This window comes from Chrysemys picta, chromosome 23 (assembly GCF_011386835.1).
Source record: "Chrysemys picta bellii isolate R12L10 chromosome 23, ASM1138683v2, whole genome shotgun sequence".
NCBI lineage: Eukaryota > Metazoa > Chordata > Testudines > Emydidae > Chrysemys > Chrysemys picta.
In genome coordinates, this window is record NC_088813.1 from 7,518,702 (window position 1) to 7,540,957 (window position 22,256).

Below are 22,256 nucleotides of genomic sequence, written 5' to 3' on the forward strand. Positions count from 1 at the left end.
TAGCCACTGCTGTGCAGCACCTAACGATGACTAACGAGGCATCCCGGCATTCAACGGGCAGCGGCACTGCAGCGATAGGCTTGTCCTGTGCATTAGCTCAGGGGGGCCGGTTTGACACTCCCGGACAGCGATGGCTCGGCGGGAAGGGGAGGTGCCGTCCGTGCCTGGCCCAGGCTGCGTTTACACTAGCCGAGGTGGGAAGGAGCTGACGGGAGGAAATCAAGAACGGGGTTTGCTCAAGAACGAGGAGCGTATGGGTCATGCTGGCAGCATCTGAATGGATCCATTACAGCCGGGCTCCCTTGTGTATCGGCTGCGTAGGCCCCATAGCTGGAGGGAGGAGAGACGCCTGCACTATCAAGGCATAATGGTAGCTGGGTCGCGTGGGGTCAGCTTAAATTTAGAGGCCACTGAGCTGGGGGGGAATACAAACAATCCTGGACCATGCACTGATCAAGGCACTTTGCATCCCCTCAGTGGAGTGAGGGCAGCATCGCATGTGATGTCAGGTGTCAGCCACCCCCATTCTCCGGCCCAGCCACACAAGGGACACGGGATCTGAGCCATCGCTGTGGTGGATTCTCTGTCCCTGGCAATGGTTAAGTCAAGGCCGGATGTTTCTCTCCCAGATCTGCTCTAGTTCAGTCAGGAATGAATGCAGGGTCGGCCCATGGCCTGTGTAACGCAGGAGGTCAGCCTAGGTGATCACAGTTGACCCTTCTGGCCTTGGAATCTATTAATCTCTGCCTCTCGCGGTCCGTGAGAGACTCCCAGAGAGATGAAGCTAGTGACCCTTGGAAGAGAGGTGCCCACGCTTAGTCTGACAGTCGTTTGGCCAGAACTCAGGAAGCCAACACTGGACCCTACAGATCTAGCAAACCCCTGTCTGACCTCCACTCCCACCCCCTCCTGAGCAAAATAACCCACAGCTACCCCGCCCCCATGGCACAACCCTGGCCGCCTCCCAGACAGGTCTTGGGGCAGGACATGGCGTGACACTGCTGGGCCGTCTCCTCTGGCCCACCACTGCCTATCCTCACGTCACAAGAGTAGCAGATCTGGACACCACTGACCAGCGAGTGCCGTTGTCAAGGCTTGAAGCAGCAGCTGCAGGTGACGAGAAAGCACTGAGCTCGGTGAGAGGCTTTCAGATCACACTGGGAGTCGGCTAGCCCAGGTGATCGGCACCTGGGTCTGAGCGCCCGGGCTAGCCTGGCCCAGTTACGAACAGCCCCAGGGTGGGCCCCCAGAAGCGCTAGGGACACACACAGGCTTTGCAGTGTCCGTAGGTGCCGCGCTCCCCTGTGTGTCGCCAGGGCTCCCGGGGGCACATCCCACAGTTCTCTGGGCCACCGTGAGCTGCGCTGCTCTAGGATCCTTTCCCAAGGAATGGTGGGGGAACTTATCTGTCCATCCGGGCACACGGGGGGAATTGTGGGAAGGCACTGGAGGCCTTTCAGCCCTTGAGAGGTTTAGCCTGTGTCCGCACTGCAAAACAGGCAGGTTATCAGCCTGAGTGGAAACAGAGCCCAGGATTTAGCCAGCTAGCCCAGGCTGAAAGCACCACTAACCTCGGTGAGAGGGGTTTGTGTGTGGACAGCAAGGGGGCTACAGGGCAACACCGAAGTGTGAACCTGCTGGGCTACTCTGCAGTGAAGACCGACTGTTCGAGAGGGTGGATAGGCGACTTCCCCTCTGCTCCCTGCCTGCTCCCGTGGGCAGCTCCCCATGACCACACTCTTACCCACCTGCACAGTCACTAACCACCTGGGGCCGGGAGGGAACTTCCCCGGTGGGCAGGTTATTCCATAACTGTCTCTGGTGGGGTTATGGAACGTGTCTAGCTGGAGCCTGCTCTGACCCAATGGGGCATCTCCAAAGCTGCCTTGGATACGTCTGAGTCGTCTAGGCGGCTTTGAAAGTCCCAGCTGTAACGGTGATTATTCCATAGACCCAAAGAGTGGTTCACAAGAGAAAAACATGCCACAGCCCTAGCCAAAAAGAGAGGGAAAGCAGTCATGATCCCTCGGGAAGCCAGGCCATGACCCTCCAAGCTGAGAACCCACGGAGCAGGGCTTTCCATGTGTGGCCTACATTACCAAGCTGCACCTCTGTGTCCCCCTCTAGTGGCTGGTCCACAAAAACAGTAGATAAGTAGACTACAGCTAGCAGATGTAGTCCTTTACCTCCAGCTCTTGGTTTCAGAATGAGACATCCAGGTTCAGGGCCTGCTGATGGGACTTGTCCCAGTTGGGGATTTTCTGAGTCTCTGTATCGCAGGGTGACCGGCCTTTTATGGGGTGAGGAGTTCAACCCCACACGCTTCGCTTGCCTCCCCAGGTGGAGAAAATGACCAACGTTGCATGCCACATGGGGCATGTGACTAAACTTAGGGTTACCATATTTAAAAAATAAAAAAAGAGGACACTCCACGGGGCCCTGGTCCCGCCCCTTTCCCACCCCCAACTCCGCCCCTTCCCCGTCCTAACTCCCCCTCCTCCCTCCCAGCCACGCGAAAAGGGCTGCCCAAGCGCTACCGGCTTCACAGTTTGCCGGGCAGCCCCCAGACCCTGCGCCCCCGGCCGGCGCTTCCCCAGCGCAGCTGGAGCCCGGGAGGGGAAGCGCCCAGCCGGGGGCGCAGGGTCTGAAGGCTGCCCGGCAAACCGTGAAGCCGGTAGCGCTCGGGCAGCCCCCATGCCTCTGGACCCTGCACCCCTGGCCAGGCACTTCCCCTCCCGAGCTCCAGCTGCTCTGCTCCAGCGGTGCAGGGTCCGGAGGCATGGGGGCTGCCCGAAGCCAGTAGTGCTTGGGCAGCTCGGCTCTTAAACAGAGCCAAAGAGTCAGGGGAGGAGCAGAGCAGCCGCGGGAGGGGAAGTGCCCGGCCGGTATTTTCCCGGACATGTTCGGCTTTTCGGCAATTCCCCCCGTACGGGGGTTTGATTACCAAAAAGCCAGACATGTCCGGGAAAAACCGGACGTATGGTAACCCTACTAAACTAGGCCTTCTGGGGCGGAGATAAGACGGAAGCCCCTGGAGAGCTGGAGTGAAGGGAAAACTCCAATAGAAGGCTGGAACTTACTGCAGGAGCCTCCAATGAGCCCAGGAGGGGCTGAGGAGAGAAGATGGACCCTCAGGGAGGAGGGCCTGGGGCCAGCCTGAGACCGGCATGGAAGACGTTGTGTTTTGGGCCTATTTTGGACTTGGTTGTTCTGTGAGGGGCAGACATTTCCTTTAATGACTTAGCCAGAGGCCAGCAATCAAACCAGGTCAGGAGAGGGGAAACTGAGGCAGCGGCTAGCTTGCACCCAGAGTAGGCAGTTCAGGTCGTGATTAGAGTTTGGGGTGAAGGTCAGTGCCAGCAAGTTAAAGAAGTATGGATAGGATGAATAGACTGTAAGGTGGATAGAAAGCTGGCTAGATTGTCGGGCTCAACGGGTAGTGATCAACGGCTCCATGTCTAGTTGGCAGCCGGTATCAAACGGAGTGCCCCAAGGGTCGGTCCTGGGGCCAGTTTTGTTCATTATCTTTATCAATGACCTGGATGATGGGATGGATTGCACCCTCAGCAAATTCACAGATGACACTAAGCTGGGGGGAGAGGTAGATACGCTGGAGGGTAGAGACAGGGTCCAGAGGGACCTAGACAAATTGGAGGATTGGCCCAAAAGAAATCTGATGAGGTTAAACAAGGACAAGTGCAGAGACCTGCACTTAGGCCAGAAGAATCTCATGCACTGCTACAGGCTGGGGACCGACTGGCTAAGCAGCAGTTCTACAGAAAAGGACCTGGGGATTACAGTGGATGAGAAGCTGGATATGAGTCAGCAGTGTGCCTTCATTGCCAAAAAGGCCAATGGCATATTGGGCTGCATTAGTAGGAGCGTTGCCAGCAGATCGAGGGAAGTGATTATTCCCCTCTATTCAGCACTGGTGAGGCCACACCTAGAGTATATTGCATCCGGTTTTGGTCCCTCCACTACAGAAAGGATGTGAACAAATTGGAGAGAGTCCAGTGGAGGGCAATGAAAATGATTAGGAGGCTGGGGCACATGACTTATGAGGAGAGGCTGAGGGAACTGGGGTTATTTAGTCTGTAGAAGAGAAGAAGGAGGGGGGATTTGATAGCAGCCTTCAACTATCTGAAGGGGAGTTCCAACGAGGATGGAGCTCGGCTGTTCTCAGTGGTACCTGATGACAGAACAAGGAGTAATGGTCTCAAGTTGCAGTGGAGGAGGTCTAGGTTGGATATTAGGAAACACTATTTCACCAGGAGGGTGGTGAAGCACTGGAATGGGTTACCCAGGGAGGTGGTGGAATCTCCTTCCTTAGAGGTTTTTAAGGTCAGGCTTGACAAAGCCCTGGCTGGGATGATTTAGTTGGTGTTGGGCCTGCTCTGAGCAGGGGGTTGGACTAGATGACCTCCTGAGGTCTCTTCCAACCCTGAGATTCTATGATTCTTACATCTTCCATGTGCGCTCACCTAAGACATGTAACACCAGCCAACCGTTTTCTTTGGGGCCTGAAGTCAGCAGCAACTGAGCCTCCTTCACAACCCCCCATTCCCGTGCGCGCGGAGACGTGACAAGGACGCCTACAACATCGCTTGGTAAATAACATTCAGGATCTGCCAGCTCAAAAACAAGCTCATTCCCAGAAAGGTTAAGTGCTCCCATTACTTCCCCAGCGCAAGGAGCCCGAGCGTTCAGGTGTGTTTAATTTATAGGCTCCAGTTCACCTCAACCGACAGAGGGTGGAGGTGTGGGGGGGAACGGAACAAACCTGGAGAACACGGTCCGTGCCTCCCTCGTTGTCAGCCTGCAATCGCTTCCCAACAAACGGCTGCTATGGATCATCTCGTAAAAGCAGCTGTTTCAAGGGGACCAGACATGCAACAGTCGTGTTCCTCCTTAATGTCAGCTTGTTCCCTTTGACTTTGTTCAATTACTGAGCAGTTGAATCCCCAGCACACCAAGGAAGTCTGTTGCCATGGAGTATCTGAAACGCCAGCCCTAGAACACCTCCCGTCGTCTGTGACCTCATGCAACCCGCTGTCAAGGCAACCAACAGGGGGGAGGTCTTTAAAACAAGGGCCGCCTCCTTCTGAATGTTCCCATGGGGCAGAAGCATTTTTCCCCTCGCTGACTGTGAAACCCAGGGGGGAATGGGTTTCGGAGCCACCACCAGGCAGAACGCCTGTTGTTGAAGTGGTATCACTTGTGACATCATCTGTACGTGGGAAGCTGAAGTAGGTCCAGGCCTTGCAATGCTGGGTCACACCACTGCTCCATATGCTCCGATATCCTGCCTCTGGCAGCAACCCATAGCTGATGTTGCAGAGGAAGGCAAAAGAAAGCAGCCCCCCTGGGAGTCAAGAGACCGGGGGCGGGGGGGGGGTGGCCTATTCTTAGCTCTGCCACTGACTCACTGCATAACCTTGGTCATGTCACTCAACTTCTTAGTGCTCCTGTTTATCCTATCTGCATAATCAGAGATGGGCCAGAGCAGAAGGACGGTGCTACCGAAGAGTACAGCTCATTATTTCTCAACAGGCACAGTACACAGTGTTGTCATCGGTCACACAATTACACAGTCTGTTCCGAAACACAGCCACCCGGGCCATTCCGAAACACAGCCATCCAGATTTTCTCCTGCTTTAAAATGGGGTTAGCCATCAGGGCAAATATTTTGATGAGTTTGTAAGCAAATGTTATAAAACCCGCAGTCTGCTTAAAACCAAGCACAGGAGAATGAAGGGAGCTCCCCCCACGTATCCAGCCTGAAAGTCAGAGAAAGGGGCACATCGCCTCGGGGCAAGGGAGTCGCCCACCCTCATTTTTACACAGCTGACGCCTGTGCAGCTGACCTTCCTCCCGCAAGCTGGACTGAAAGGACTGGAGAGTGTCCCCACTTGCATCTTCATGGCCAACCCCCCATCGTCAGGTCAATCATGGCCCAGTGATGCCTGCACCGGTGGTATCGTTTCAAAAGCAAGCCCAGATCTCCTCCCAGTGCTGAGTCTGAGACACAAAGCCCACCTTCCTCTCCACCGGGTTGCAGGAAGTTTGGGGAGGTTCTGATCCAAGTCGGGGTCGGGCTCATTCCCATCCCTGATCTAGAGGCTTCTGTGTGTCACCCATCTCTAAGGAGCGGTGCTCGACACAGATTGTGCTTCCCATTATAGGGAGTTCACGGATCCACACTGCCTGTGTATCAAGTGTCCTGCAGGCAGCTGCTGGGTGCTGTACTTACTAACCCACCGAACAATGCCCCTGGGTCTGGATCAGCCCTGTACATTTGCTGTGCTTTAAGGTTCAGACCTACCCAGTGCACCCCGCCAGCCTTTAACAAGTCTGATTAGAGTGCAGGCTTCGTTAGCAAGCTCTCTCGCGGCACATGTTTGTTCACTAGGTCTGCTGAGCTACCAGCCAGGCAAGCGAGCTCCCTGCATTTGATCTCGGATCAAGGAGACGGAGAGGGTCAGGGCCGGGGGACTGTTTGCTAACAAAGTCTGGGCCTCTGCCAGGCGAGGGGGAGGAAATCCCAGGTGCTGCCCTGGAACAAATTCAGGCTGGTCTCTGCCGCTGCAATCCAGCGAATTGTGCACCAGTTTGCGAGGGACTGGAGTCACGCTCCTCCAGTGACAACCCAGCCAACCCTCATGAAAGGCTCGCCGCGAAGGAACAATAGAGCAGACCCAATGCCGCAGGATGCCGTTGCTCAAAAGCCAATTAGCGGCAGATCTGTGGCAGCTCAAGGCAGCTGCCCTTTGAAGTTCTGCGAGCACATGCAGCCAACGGGTCCTGGACTTGCACTGCCAGCGATTCCCACCCGGAGGGCGCGGTGCATTCTGGAGCTTGAGAAGGCAACAGCCTCAGGAAGCATCTGCTGACGCAGCGTGTCCGTCGCAATGATCTCAAGGGACCCTTTAGGGTTGCCAACTTCGTAATATATAAAAACCAGACACTCCAGAGGCCCTACCCCTGCCCCGCCTTGTCCCCCCCAGGCCTCACCTCTGCCCAGCCTCTTCCCCCGAGGCCCCCCCATTCGCTCCTCTTTTCCCCTCCCCCCGTCGCTCGCTGCTCTTCCCCTCTCACTGCCCCCCTGCATGGGTTGGGAGGGACTCACTTGTGGAGCTGCCACCCGACGCAGGTAGGAGGCGGCCCCAGATGAGTAGGGCCTGGCACCTTCCGCCTGCAGTAACCAGACATTGGGTGCCCAGTCGGTAGATCTGACCGGACATCATCATCAGGTCCCCTTTTCGAAAACCGGACAGCTGGCCACCCTTGTGATGGAACATGTTTCCACAGGGTTGGAGTCCAGGTCAGCTAGAAGCCGCCACTTGAGGAAGGATGGGCTTGTGGTTAAAGCACCACTCTACAACTCTGGTGCTCTGGGCTAGCTCTGCCACAGACTTCCTGCGTCTGACTCTGGGCAAGTCACTTACACTGGGGTCTTGGGGGTGGTGAGAGGTGCTCACAGGCTGTGATGATGGGGCTATATAAGCACCATCTGGCAAGTGTTCATTGTTATTTGCTGTGCACCGGCCGCGTACATCAGCCACATGGTGTCTAAGGATGGGATCCGGCTCCACATCTCCACCCGGGGACCCCAGCTCCTATGGAAGTCAGTGAAGGTGTCCTTTATCCGCAACACCTCATTTTGTTGGGGCTGGAAAGATTGCGAGACTTTTCTGGGGCTCCTCTTCGCGTCCCCGCCAGAAAGAAGGTGGAAGCAGGAAGGTCTCACAGGATGAAGGCACCCAAATGTTGCCAGACCTCAGAAAAGCTCCCAACTCCCTTGGGCTTCTTGTTAGCTCATCTCCCCCCACCCACCAGTATGGTCCCATCTCTCAGCCTGCAAGCTCTTTGGGGCGGGGCTGCTCATTTGGTATGTGCCTAGAGCAGTGGGGCCACGAGCTAGCTGAAGCCCCTCTGTGCTTCCTTTGTCCCCCGCCCAGCCCAGAAAGCCGCCCCAGCCCCAGCGCTTTGCTCACACAAGGTCCTCCCCTGCCTCTTAACCCACTCGGCACCTCCGCGACTGCTCTACCAGCCTGCCTCTAAGAAACCGCTCCTCTGGAGCTGAGTTATGGCGGGCGCGAAACCTCATTGTTCTGGGCTGTTATTAATCCTCCCGCTGCCAGCGAGCTCTGACTGTTGCTTTACCCAGTTGCTGAAGCAACAATCATTTGTCAGTTTACTGCGGCCCCTGTGAGTGTATTAAACAGTAAATCCAGGCTGCAGAGCCGGCTCCTGTGCCAGGAGGGTTTTCTTTGGGGCGCTTCGATTTTCTTTCGGCCTGGGTTGGTGGTTAATACTGTCTGATTGCAAACCGATAACGCCATAACAAGAGCTGCAAAGTCTTCACCGTAGGAAACAGTCAAGGACATAGGGCCCTTGGCCACAACTTCTCAGCTTTAACGAACACGGGAAGGCTAAGTGGATTGCCTGAGGTCACTTAGGGAGTCAGTGGTAGAGCTGGGAAACAAACCCAGGAGTCCTGAACTCCCCATCCCCAGCTCTAACTACTAGACCCCACTCCCTTCTTAGAGCTGGGAACACAACCCAGGAGTCCTGACCCCCAGTCTCCTGCTCTAACTACTAGACCCCGCTCCCGTCTTAGAGCTGGGAACACAACCCAGGAGTCCTGAACTCCCCATCCCCAGCTCTAACTACTAGACCCCACTCCCGTCTTAGAGCTGGGAACACAACCCAGGAGTCCTGAATTCCCCATCCCCAGCTCTAACTACTAGACCCCGCTCCCGTCTTAGCGCTGGGAACACAACCCAGGAGTCCTGACCCCCAGTCTCCTGCTCTAACTACTAGACCCCGCTCCCGTCTTAGCGCTGGGAACACAACCCAGGAGTCCTGACCCCCAGTCTCCTGCTCTAACTACTAGACCCCGCTCCCGTCTTAGCGCTGGGAACACAACCCAGGAGTCCTGACCCCCAGTCTCCTGCTCTAACTACTAGACCCCGCTCCTGTCTTAGCGCTGGGAACACAACCCAGGAGTCCTGCTCTTCCATTTCCTCCTGTAATCACTAGACCACATCCCCGTTCCTAGGCTTTGTGTGAAGTAAAAAGCAGAACCCCTCCACCCCCCGCATGGACACTCATTCCAGTATAAGAGGGCCCTTTTTCCAGTTGAGCTTATGCCGCTTTGGAAGTGGTTTAAACTTACCGGAATAAGACTGGCCGCATGGGGAGTTATCCTGGTGTAACTACAGTGGTTTAACTACCCTTCTACCAGTGTAGACAAGCCCCAAAATACCAATGGCGAGCGGGACGGGGGGGCAGTTCAGGGCCGCTGGATGACTAGGAAAAGCACAATGTCCTGGGAAACATCCCCTCCATATCCCTGACCAGGACTTTGGAAGAACCAAAGAGACCGTCACCAGCCCAGAAAATATTGTGCCCAGGTTTTACACCACACCCAATGGATACCCAGGCAGATCCTTGTCAATCAAGGACCAGCCAATAGCCTGGAGCCTCCCACGTTAAGGCGGGTGCCTACCTGCGCATTTGGTCCTGCTTATGAGGGGCGGCCCCGGCTTGCCAGTCCCTCCGTCCCCCGGCCGCGTGAGCAGCACGCTGATCTCGTACTCCGTGTCGGGATCCAGGTGCCACAGCTTGTAGGTCTGCATGTTGACGGCGTGGACCTCCGACCAGGGCCCCGAGGTCAAGCGATACTCGATCTCCTTGCGCACAATGGGGCCGTCGCCGATGATGGAGTTGGTGTTGAGCTGGATGATCAGGTAGGTGGAGCCTGCTCGGAGCAGCTGGGGGGGAGCGATGGGCGTGGGGGGCTCTGGAGAAAGATAAAGGCGGGAGGGGGTGAATGGAACGTTCCCCTTCTGCTTTACTGATGCTTGTACCCTGGAGAGCCACTGTACACCTAGTGGTTTGAAGTGCTGTCCTAGGACTCAGGAAACCCAGGTGCCGTTCCCTGATCTACCACCAACTCCCTGTGTGTCCTTGATACAACCACTTAGCCTCGCCGTGCCTCAGTGCCCCATTTGTAACAAGGGGATAATAATCATTTCTCCCACATTCAGTCTGTCTCATCTATTCAGACTGGAAGCAGTTTGGACCAAGAAGCACCTACTGCCATGTGTGTACCCGAGCACAACGGGGAGCTGAACTCTAGTGCTGCCAGAACACAAAGAGGAACTAAATTAACATTCAGACTTTCTTCTTTACCATTTAGCTCAAAGGACCCTGGCATAATAAGGATGCCGGCTCCAATTCGGTTCTAAGAGCAGCCGCTCTGCCTTCACTCCGGATTCACTCTGTTGTAAACAAGAGCAGAACCTGGCCCATTGCTAGCAATCCTGATGGTTGCAAATTTCTCCTCGTAGGCAAGTCTACTCTGTCATCGTCTTTGGTGTGTGGCAGCAGCGTGAGATCAGGGGATTTATACTGCTGGAACCGAGAGCACAATTCGGTCCTGCACACAGCAGCACTCTGTAGAATTCACACCTACAAATAAAGCAGCCACGAATGCATAAGCGCGTGCACACACACACACACACACACACACACACACACACACACACACACACACGCTCCTCCGAGGTTTAACAGCACAGGCAGCAGCAAGGTCTCATGTGACCAGAACTTCATTGTGTTTTTTTACAGAATATGCTTCCAAGCAGTTGCCACGGAGCTGTGAAATTCTGTCATCAATAATTAACGCTTCGCCACAACCGTCAAAATAAACGAACCCAGTACATTTGGAGGATGCATTCTTCTGCCTCCTTTTTAATTGTCTGCGTTCGCTGACTCGCAAAAGCCAGTCAGTGAGAATTAGTGAGGTCCCACTGTGCTAAGCAAAAAAACTCCTTTCTCCCACTGGGTACTGAGAGATGGCACAATTAGCCCGTGGAACCTATTGCTACTACATAGCATTGAGGCAGGATTTTAAAAGGGACTGGACCTGTATCCAGATAGCAAGGCAATCAGTTATAATAATTAGGGGTCTATCAAATTCACAGCCAGGAAAATCGCATCATGGACTATGAAATATGGTCTCCCCCATTAAATATGGTCTCCGGCCACCCAGCTCTGAAAGCAGAGTGGAGAACGGCACGGTACGGCCACCCTTACTTCTATGCTGCTGCTGACGGCAGCGCTGCCTTCAGAGCTGGGCGCCCAGACAGCAGCTGCTGCTCTCCCGCCACCAGCTTCAGGCAACGCCAGCAGCAGTGGAGAAGTAAGGATGGCAACACCACGAGCCCCCTACAATAAAATCACACATTTTTCACAGGTTGGTCACAGCATACATAACATCCGCTAAATTTGCTATGCATGCAGTGACCAACCCGCAAAAAAGGTGTGATTTCTCCGCGATTTAAAAAGACCCCTAATAATATTACAAATTTAACAAATAACTAAGAGTTCATGCTTAAGGGCATAAGCTAACGTCTACTACTAGAGGTTAGGGGGAAAAACCTCAGGAAGCAGGTTATCTCACAACGGCCTACTGCAGGGTTTCTTGTACCTTCCTCTGAAGCAGCTGCTGCTGGCCACTGTCACTGGGCTAGATAGATGTTGGGCCCGATTCAATCTGGCAGTTCCTATGTTCCTAAGTCCTTACATCGCCCTTGATTTGTGTCGAGCTAACAGCACATGACGCAATACACAGGCCACACAGTACTGGAGTGCCCTGCCGAACAGCTGCAGCGCTCCACCCCAGAGGCAGACGCATGTCAGTGATGGGTAGGGAGAAGAGATGCATATAACGTGTTCCAGTGCCCAGTCAAATCAAGGAAAGGCTCCTATTGACTTGACTGGGTTCATACAGCTCCAGCAGGTTGGGATCCTTCAGGATGAAGCACTATCTCACTCTACATCAGTGAGAAGCCCTGAGCAAAGGGAAGGTCGTTAGCCAGGGCCGTAGCAACAAAGAACGTGGCCCCCTCCGAATGGTGGCCCCCTCCGAACATATGTCCAGGCGGGACCCCTTACAATGCAGAAACTGGAATGCAGTATTTATTTTGCCACTTTTAGGGGCCCCCCTTCCTTGCGGGGCCCCCTCCAGTCGGAGGGTACGGAGGGCGCTCACTACGCCTCTGTCATTAGCATAGAATTAGAATACAGTGGACCAAAATCAACCCCCTGGGAAGTTGTCAGCAAGACACCTCAGACCTGGTTTCAGAAGTGCCAAGTCCCACTGACTGCCCCTGGATTTGCAGGTGCTCAGTGCCTCGGAAAAGCAGGCCTTGAGCCCCGGGAAACAGAAGGGCCCAGAGTCAGCTGCCACTTCTGAGAATGTTGGCTCGAGTTTGTGCCAAGCAGTCCGGGATGAATCGCAGAGAGAAGATGGCAGGCCACGTCCACACTGCGAACAGGTCATGGTAACTCCCACAGGTTAGCTAACACCACATCAGACATGATTGTGCCCTGCATGTAGACAAGGACAGTAATGTGGTGGCCATGGTTAACCCTGGCCGGGGAGCAGAGCAGAGGGTCCACCATAATCAGCGAATACCTTTTAAACGTGACTTGGCCGGTCACGTTTAGCATCATGTTAGTTAACGGCCTGAGTTCACATGACAGCTTTGTAACACCCTTTGAGTTCCTCCGCTCCAGGCCCCTCCTCGAGTGTCAGCGAGCGTCACCCTCACCTTTCACAATCAGCTCGGCAAAGTTGGAGACGCCGGAGCCCCGCACGGACTGGCTGACGCAGCGGTAAAGATCCTGCTCCCCCTTGGAGACCTCGTCCAGCTGGAAGGTAGCCAGGAACCTTCTATGGCTGATGTGCTTCACTGAGGCGGCTGGGGCGACGGCTCCGTTCTGCCTCTGCCAGCCAGAGAGAGAGGACGTTGGGGGGATCCCCAGACAACTCATGCTGCCCAGCCCTCCTGTGCTTGCTCCCCACCGCTGCCCAGGCAGGAGGGGTGATCCCCTCTGGGTCTGACGGAGAATCCCGTTTCTCCCCACTGGCTTCTCCCTGAACGCCTCGCCTGCTGAGCCATCCAGAGCCCCCTCAGGGCTGCTCCCTGCACAGCCACAGGGGTCATGGGGAGCAGCTCGGGGCTTCGCTCCAGGTGGGAGCGCACTGCCCCCTCCCCCCCCCCCGAAGGAACAGCTGGGAACGGCACTGCAGCACCACCAGTGCGGTGTCCTGCAGGGGAAGGGGCGTGGGTATGGGCCTGGGACTATATCGGCCCACATCTCCCACTCCTACCTGGGGGTCCAGTCCCGGGCGCAAAGGGCGCTTTGCCTGGGAGAGGGCGGCAGGCTGGGCCTCTGAGGAAGGGCTGGTTACGGGCGGGGGACTCGCCCTCATCTGTAGTTTTTGATCTTCCAATGGGATTTCCATGGCAAATAGGGGGAGGGCCCCCCACCCCCATCCCTCACTGTTCACTTCCTTCCCCCTCCCTGTGCTCCAGAGTGGAGCGTGCAGCCCTGCCCCCCGAGTGCTGAGCCAGTCACAGCCCCACAGCCGTCAGTCCAGGGCACCGTGCGGCAGTGAGGTGGGGAACGAGCCGACTCCATCTCAGGGAGTTCCGGGGGGTGCGGTGGAGCCAGCAAAAGGCTCTACACTGGCAGAGGAGACCCCCCCACCCCCACCCCTCAGTTACCTGCATGAGGAACCTCTCCGCCTCTAACGCCTTCCCGGCTGCCACGCACTGGAAGGTGGCGTTCTGCCCGGCGTTGACCTCCACGTCGCCCAGACGGGAGAAATGAGGCGCTTTGGCTGCCAGAACAGAGGGGTAAATAGTCACACAGGAATCCAGGCACTCGGGCGACTGCAGCTACCTGCCAGTACCTTCCCTCTCCCCAGCGAGCTCCCCAATGCACCCATGAAACAAGGTGCAGGCTCCCAGGAGCACAAAGCCACACCAGGCTCTGGGTCTGCTGCTGGACTATGGCAACAGAGTGTGCTGCTTTCCTGCTCCGGGTTAATGGCTTTACCAGGACCTGGACCATTTCATAATCAATATTAATTAGCTAAGGGCCTGAATCAAAGAACCCAATATTCAGATCCAAACTCTGTGGCTCCCTCCTCCACCATTTGGATAGGTTAGGAGTAATCAATGCTCATGCTTCAGGATTTCATTTCTTTTGGGGGGCAGGAAGGAATTTTCTCCCAGAGCTGCAATGTGGCCCAAACAGCCAAGCGCTTTGTGGGAGGGACGGATGACCATCAAACACAGACTGCTGGACTCAATGGAGCGAGGTCTGCAGCCTGGATATACAAATCCTCACTGCTAATATTCTATGGTGCAACCACGCCAGAGTATACAAACCACAGCCGAAAGGGCTGTAGGGAAGGCAGCGTAGCCGTGGAAACTTAAGGCATGGAGGAGCTTGCAGGGCACCCTGTGACATCATAAGCTCAGCTGCAAGTTGGGAGCCAGTACAGTCCGGTAGCCTTGAAATCCCACCTGCCACACAGGGGTTTCCCATTGGATGGCACTGATTACCTGCAGAGCCCTCCCTCCCTGCAGGGACGGCACCAGGGCTGGGAGAAGCAGGGGGTGAACCCCCAACCCACACTGGAACTGTCTGGCTTTGCAGGGCCACCATTTAGCGAGGGGGCCCAGGTGCACATTCTGCTTCATTGCCTCATCCTGTCTGCGAGGTGTTAGCTCCCTTCCCCAGCGGCCAGCCCCCGTTAACATGTCCCTTTCTCCCCACTGGAGCTGTCCCTTTTAAAGGGGACATGTCGGCCTGGCAATTAGCCTGTGTTCTCCCAGAAGGAGGAGCAGAGCTGGGGTGTGTGTCCCGTAGATGTAGAGACTCATCAGGGGGAGATTCAGCCATTCTCCTGCAGTGTCAAGAGTCCCAATGCTGCCAGCTCCGGAGCTCAAGGCCTGGGGACTCCACAGTGAGATAAATATCTCAGCCTTGCTGATCACATCCGCCCCACTGGGCGTCCACCCAGCGCCCTGCCCAGCATGCATGGGGCTCAGTGTGACCAAGCAGCCCTGCCAGGCACTAGTCACTAGGTTGCTGTCCCACCTGGCGCTGCCCAGCGCTAGCCACTAGCCAGTGGTTCCCACCCCCTGAGGGTTCCTGCTTTTCTGGCTAGGAGGAGGCTGCCCACCCTCCTTGCTGACACCCACTATGTCCCTTCCCCCGCGACAGCTGCTCCTGGAGCATCCCCCTTTGGCCCTGCTCCGACAGCGGGTCGTTAATGCTCGCGGGGCGGCAGCCAGTTCACAGAGTCCTGCCAAATGGCTCATTAGCGGGACACATCCCTGGCAGCAGGAGGGCTCCGATGACAGCACGGCGGGCCGGGCCACTGGCCCCTGTCAGGAAGGAGGCCGCAGCCGGGGTGCTGCGATACTCACAGCATGGATAATTCAAGAGCAAGATGTCGTCCAAGCCGAGGTATCCTCTGCGCTCGCCAGAGATCACCGCCTCGAACAGGACCTGGGGGCAATCAGACACACGCCTGTCACTGAGGTGATCCACTGCCCCCGGCCATGGGCAAGGTCACACTCGTAGGGGAAGGGCCTGGAGACGAGCAGAGCTGAGCCCAAACCCGGAGGGGGGGGGAAGCAGCATCTTAATCCTGGGGCTGGCCTTATCTTAACAGGCTGATCCAAATCTCTGCAGCCGACTGCCCCGAACTCTGCCCTGGAGCCAGACTCGGATTCTGCAGCCTGGGTCCATGGCTTGGCTTGGATCAAACCGTTACCAAAAGGAAACTGGATGATTGTTCATTTTAATAGTTCTTCACGTCGGCGCTGCCCCCCTCCGCCTCCTGGGCACCTGCTACCCTGGGAAGCCAAGGAGCCGAAATATAGAGGGGGGCTCACTCTCCTGGTACAGCCAGCCTGGCTGGCAGCTGGACATGCCAGCCCGCTGAGCACAGAGCGCTCCCACGAGACCCCCCTTCACAGCTCAGACAGACACCACATCAGTGCTTCTCAAGACTGGACCTCCGGAGCTTGGGGGGGCGGGCAGGAAAGGGGCACGCTTCACTGGCTGGGCAGCAGCACCGCTTGGGGGCAGGATTGGGATGGCACAGGGTTACAAGCTGGGAGCGAGGGGCAGCGGCAGAGCTAGGCAGAGGGGTGGGGGGCCCAGGCTGGACTAGCCAAGGGGGCTGTGGGTTGGGATTGAGGGGTACCGGCGCGATGGGGGGCCCAGGGCTGGACTAGCCAGGGGGGCTGTGGGTTGGGATTGAGGGGTACCGGCGCGATGGGGGGCCCAGGGCTGGACTAGCCAGGGGGGCTGTGGGTTGGGATTGAGGGGTACCGGCGCGATGGGGGGCCCAGGGTTGGACTAGCCAGGGGGGCTGTGGGTTGGGATTGAGGGGTACCGGCGCGATGGGGGCCCAGGGCTGGAATAGCCAGGAGGGCTGTGGGTTGGGATTGAGGGGTACCGGCGCGATGGGGGGCCCAGGGCTGGACTAGCCAGGGGGGCTGTGGGTTGGGATTGAGGGGTACCGGCGCGATGGGGGGCCCAGAGATGGAATAGCCAGGGGGGCTGTGGGTTGGGATTGAGGGGTACCGGCGCGATGGGGGGCCCAGGGCTGGAATAGCCAGGGGGGCTGTGGGTTGGGATTGAGGGGTACCGGCGCGATGGGGGCCCAGGGCTGGAATAGCCAGGGGGGCTGTGAGTTGGGATTGAGGGGTACCGGCGCGATGGAGGGCCCAGGGCTGGAATAGCCAGGGGGGCTGTGAGTTGGGATTGAGGGGTACCGGCGCGATGGAGGGCCCAGGGCTGGAATAGCCAGGGGGGCTGTGAGTTGGGATTGAGGGGTACCGGCGCGATGGGGGGCCCAGGGCTGGAATAGCCAGGGGGGCTGTGAGTTGGGATTGAGGGGTACCGGCGCGATGGGGGCCCAGGGCTGGAATAGCCAGGGGGGCTGTGGGTTGGGATTGAGGGGTACCGGCGCGATGGGGGCCCAGGGCTGGAATAGCCAGGGGGGCTGTGGGTTGGGATTGAGGGGTACCGGCGCGATGGGGGCCCAGGGCTGGAATAGCCAGGGGGGTTGTGGGTTGGGATTGAGGGGTACCGGCGCGATGGGGGCCCAGGGCTGGAATAGCCAGGGGGGCTGTGGGTTGGGATTGAGGGGTACCGGCGTGATGGGGACCCAGGGCTGGAATAACAAGGGGGTTGTGGGTCATCAAGAGGCAGCTGGGAGTGTTCGTCAGGAGCAGGGCCCCTGGGCACAGCCACGGGCTCAGGATAGCTTGGAGTGCAGTGTCGCTTGGCGCCCTGCCGGAGGGCTCCATGGCGGCGAGTTCCAAGGCCTCTCCCACCTCCACGGCCCGCTCAGCTCAGTTACTGTCTCCTTAAGTCCCCTCCAGGCCCCAAATCACCCTGCGGCCTCTGCAAGACCATCTCCCAGCCTCCAGTCTGCTTCCAACTCACCTGGTACTCGTTGGGCCAAAACATGCTGACCGCCAGCTCGGCCTGGTGCCACTGCCGCCCATGGGAGCCGGACACGTTCCACACCAGGCTGCCCAGCGGGCCCCCGTTCACCTTCACATAGACGTTGAGGGCACCGGGGCTGTGGCCGTCCCGGCTGTACATGAAGTAGCTGAACTGGAGGCAGTGGGTGTCATTCTCACTCAGCGTCTGGAAGAGGAGGTGAGCTTTCTGCCCCGGCGCATGCTGCGAGGAGTTGACCATCAGGTAGGAACCTGCAAGGCAGTGGCAGGAGAATGAGGAGGGTTTATCGGCTCAGCGGCACCCAGTCGCCCGGGGATCTGTGCGCGTCAGACTCCCTGCCCACGTCTGCCGTAGTTGAACCCTCGGCCATTGTGTGCCCGCCGCATGCTGAATCCCCGACCCTCTCTCTCGGACCTCTCCATCCATACCGGGACTCTCAGCTGCGTGACTCCTGCCATGCCAGCCAGCAATGCTCCAATTCACTGCCTCTGCCACCTTGGGAGCCAAACCCGTTACCGCTGAGCACTGGGTGTTCTCAGTGCGACGCTACCACTTGGCCTGGCCCACTGCCCTGGGCACTGCGAGTCTGGAGATCATTCTCTTCATTCATTCTCCCCCTTACCCCGGTGCAGCCGGCCAGTTCCCAGCACCCTCTCGCTCCTCCTTCAAAGCCACTTCTGCCAGAGGCTCGTTCTCCTCCCCATCCACATCTCCACCCCCTCCTAGGCCCGAAGGGCTCTCCCATGTCCATCTTCGTTTGGCATGGCTCTCTTGTGTATGCAGTCAGGGAGCGGGCTTGCAGCTCCAGCTCGCGTTCCCGAGATAACTTTAATCTAGCTAGCTCGGGTCCTGGAAGAGTGACGAGCCAGCTATGCAAGGTACAAGGCAACGGTGAACTGGGCCCTGAACCCAGCTCCTCCCGCTCCCACTCCCGGGCAGAGGGGCTGAAGGATGAGCTATGCAGTGCAGGGAAGTGCTATTTTCTCCCATGCGATGGATGTGTTTCCTTTGGCTCAACAGGCTCCTCCTGGCAAATCATTGCTACGAGCTCGGACATCTCCCCGGCTTCACAAGCAGACGGCTGGCCCAGGAAAGCTGCTCACATGGTGACTGATGTTTCGATGAGTTATTAGCTGGGGCAAAGAACCTAGTAAATTTGCTCCTTGTTCCCCTCCCCAGCCTCAACGTCGCCCCGCGGGCGCGCAGCCTGCCAGGAGAGATTACAGCCAATGGAAGAAGACTGACCCTCCCACGTCAGGGAGAGGATTAAGGGAAGCGCCCGGTGGCTGCTGGTGCCTCAGATACTGCGCGCGGAGAGACAGGAAGCACGCAGGTCCAACCTCAGGCCTTGCCGGCGAGGGAGCAGTCAATGGCACTGCCCCGCCTCACAAAGACAGGTGCAGAGAGGACAAGGAGGGGAAAGAAAAACCCCAGTGCATGAGCTGCTCCCCACGCCATAGGGTCTGTCTACATTGCACTGGGGGGAGTGACTGCAGCATGGGTAGCCGTAGCCCCGCTAGCTTTCATCTAGCTAGCTCGAATACCAATAGCAGCGAAGCCACAGCAGCACCGGCTACCCGCTCGAGTCCGTACCCAGTAGGGTTACCATACGTCCGGATTTTCCCGGACATGTCCAGCTTTTGGGGGCTCAAATCCCCGTCCGGGGGGAAATCCCCAAAAGCCGGGCATGTCCGGGAAAATCGGGAGGGAGGGAGGGCTCGGCCGGGGCCTCTTTGGCCGGGGCCGGTGCGGGGCCGGGGTCGCGGGGCCGGGGGCTGGGCCGGGCGCGCGGTGCCGGGCCGGGGTCCAGGGGCGCAGTGCCGGGCCGGGGTCGCAGTGCCGGGCTGGGCTGGGCGCGGGGCCGGGCGGGGAGCCGGGGACGCGGTGCCGGTCCGGTCCGGGCTGGGAGCCGGTCCGGGGTCGCGGGGCCAGGAGCCGGTCCGGGGTGGCGGGGCCGGGAGCCGGTCCGGGGTCGTGGGGCCGGGCCGCCGGGGGGTGTGCTGGGCCGCGGGGCCAGGAGCCGGTCCGGGGTGGCGGGGCCGGGAGCCGGTCCGGGGTGGCGGGGCCGGGCCCGCGGGGCCGGGGGGTGCGCCGGGCCGCCGGGGGCCGGCAGTGCTGGGCGGGCCGGGGGTGGTCGGCCGGGGGCCGGGGCCAGCACCCCGGGGCCCGAGCCGACCCAGGCTGGAGCCGCCAGGGGGCCAGCCTGGACCGCGCCTCCTTCCCCCCGACACTCCCCCTTACCTGCTTCAGGCTTCCCGCGAATTAAATGTTCGCGGGAAGCAGGGGAGGGGGCGGAGACTTTGGGGAGGGGGTGTGGGCGGGGCCGGGGCCGGGGCCCCGTGGAGTGTCCTCCATTTGGAGGCACAAAATATGGTAACCCTAGTACCCAGGAGCCCAGGCGGCAGCGTGGGGCTAGCCCGTACCGCTGCCCCTCCTTCTGTGACCCCACTGCTATTGGTACGGGAGCTAGCCAGATCAAAACTCGCTTGGGGATGGCTCCCCGTGCTGCAGCCATACCTCCCATTGCAGTGCAGACAGACCCACGTGCCCGTCTCCCCTCCCAGTCCTCTCTGTGCTGCGGCTCCCCCACAGATGAACTGAACTCTCTGACCCAGACCATAGCTAGAGAGTGGCCGGGGGCGGGGGGGGGGAGGGGAATGGGGGGGAACAGACTTCACAGCGTGTTCGACTGGGAGTGGAGCGCAAGAGACTTAGCATAGGCTCAAATCCCACCTTTGACACTGACTCTCTCTATAGCCTGGGACAAATTGCTTAGCATGCCTGCCTCAATTTCCCCATCTGTGCTTCCCTACCTCCCAAGGGCAGTGAAGGGATAAATGAAGGTCCAAAGGGGAAGAAAAGACGGGAAGTCCTGGTCCTTTAAAACTCCCATCCATCCGGCAGGGCATTCCCACTGGATAACACCCAGTACCTGTAAAAATAAGACCCTGCCCTCCCTCCTGCCGGAGAGAGTGTGTTTTAAAGGGCCAGGTACCCAGGGTAAGAACCTTAGTAACACAGGATGGGAGAGTGGCACAAAGTGTTGTGATTTAACAGGGGCTGCCTTATAACGAAAAGCCTCACACAAAAAGGCCCCTGTGATTAGGGCATCACAGGATATAGGGCCCTGAAAGATGTCCCCCTTTCTCCCCCTCTGCCTAAACCCCCGGAGTATGGCACCTATCTCAGAGCACACACATCCCTCGGTGCCAGAAGACTGCTCTGCTCTCTGAAGATGTTCAGATCCACATGGCAATATGAGCTTCTCAGCCAGGAGGCGTCTTTTTTAGCCAGACAGCTGTGCTGGGCTGTCCCCTGCCTCTGCCCCATAGGCAGGGGCTCCCTGGCTCTCCAATACCCCCACGCCACGTTGCTGTGCCGTCGGATACTGCGACCGGGATAAGCGCAGTATAAGAACCTGAACAGAACCAAACTGCCCCGTAGCTCCATTGCCCGCATGAGGGTTCCCTCGACATCTTGCTGATTCTTGCTACCTAACGTCTCTAAGATACGGCCTTTCCTGTCCATCCGCACAGCTATGACTCTCACCCAGGCCCTCATTATCTCATGTCTCAATCACTCCAAGAGCCTTCTCTCCAGCCTGGGCAAAGGCAACCTTGCCCCGATCGGAGCCCGTCAGAAAGCGGCTCAAAGACCATTTCCTACCGCACTGCTTTGACCAGTGCTCATCCCCCTCTTTGCATCCGTCCTCTGGCTCCCCCTTCGCCATGGCATCAAACACTAGCTGCTTGTATTCACCTTGAAAGCCCTTCACAGTCTCTCTCTGCCCTACCTACCATCTCTCATTCGTAGGGCCCTACCAAATTCACGGCCATGAAAAACGCATCACAGACCATGACATCTGCTCTCCCCCCGCCGTGAAATCTGGTCTTTTGTGTGCTTTTACCCTATACTATACAGATTTCACAGGGGAGACCAGCATTTCTCAAACTGGGGGTCCTGACCCAAAAGGGAGTTGCAAGGTTATTTTAGGGGGGGTTGCGGTATTGCCACCCTGACTTCCGTGCTGCCTTCAGAGCTGTGTGGCCGGAAAGTGACAGATGTTGGCCAGGCGCCCAGCTCTGAAGGCAGTGTCCTGCCAGCAGCAGCACAGAAGTAAGGGTGGTAATACCATACCGTGCCACCCTTACTTCTGCGCTGCCTTCAGAGCAGGGCGGCCGGAGAGTGGTGGCCGCTGGCTGACGGCCAGCAGCAGCGCAGAAATAAGGGTAGCAGTACCGCAACCCCCGCCCCCTACAATAACCTTGCAACACCATGACGCACACACACACAAAACTCCTTTTTGGGTCAGGACCCCTACAATTACAACACCGTGACATTTCAGATTTAAATAGCTGAAATCATGAAAATTACCATTTTTAAAATCCTGTGACCGGGAAATTGACCAAAAGGGATCGTGAATTTGGTAGGGTCCTACTCATTCACTACTGAGCTACCGATGCTCGCCGCCAATGGCCCAGGATGGTAGCCTCCATCACACACCTGTTAAGTGGTCCAACGACCAGCTTCATGCTTTCTCCCCTCATGCTGGGGAGGAGCGCCCCGCAACCATCTGCAAAGCTGCCTCGTGCGCCACCTGCCAATCCCTCCTCAAAACTCACCCTGGCCGTGGTGGCTACAAAAACTTGTCAACAGTTAGGCTGCTGCTGTGCAGAGCCCGCTCCCTGTCATGGTGACTGTGACGTCTTGCTCAGGTCGCCCAAGACTGAAAGTCAGCAGGTGGGAGCTTTGCTGCTGCCAAGCTCTGTAGCAGCCCTCAGCCTGGCCAGCACCCTCTGCAGGACTTTGCCCGTCCAACCCTGGCCTTGCAGGTAGCAATCAGTGAGCCCCAGCTCCCCAGAGACGTCTCTCGGCAGCGGTCAGCCCCTCTCGCTGCGCGC

General features: G+C 57.9%; 1 protein-coding gene across 5 annotated transcripts in view; it reads right to left on the bottom strand.

Annotated features, from left to right (window-relative positions):
- The window catches only part of PTPRU (protein tyrosine phosphatase receptor type U), a 282,850-nt gene that overhangs the window by 135,102 nt on the left and 125,492 nt on the right, over positions 1-22,256 (bottom strand). For all 5 annotated transcript variants that reach the window (XM_065576904.1, XM_065576905.1, XM_065576903.1 and 2 more), the window contains exons 3-7: positions 17,335-17,606; positions 15,300-15,381; positions 13,584-13,699; positions 12,624-12,798; positions 9,512-9,805 (exon numbers count right to left, since the gene is read on the bottom strand). In XM_065576904.1, the coding sequence (XP_065432976.1) occupies positions 9,512-9,805; positions 12,624-12,798; positions 13,584-13,699; positions 15,300-15,381; positions 17,335-17,606 (939 nt within the window). The remainder of the gene's footprint in view (positions 1-9,511; positions 9,806-12,623; positions 12,799-13,583; positions 13,700-15,299; positions 15,382-17,334; positions 17,607-22,256) is intronic.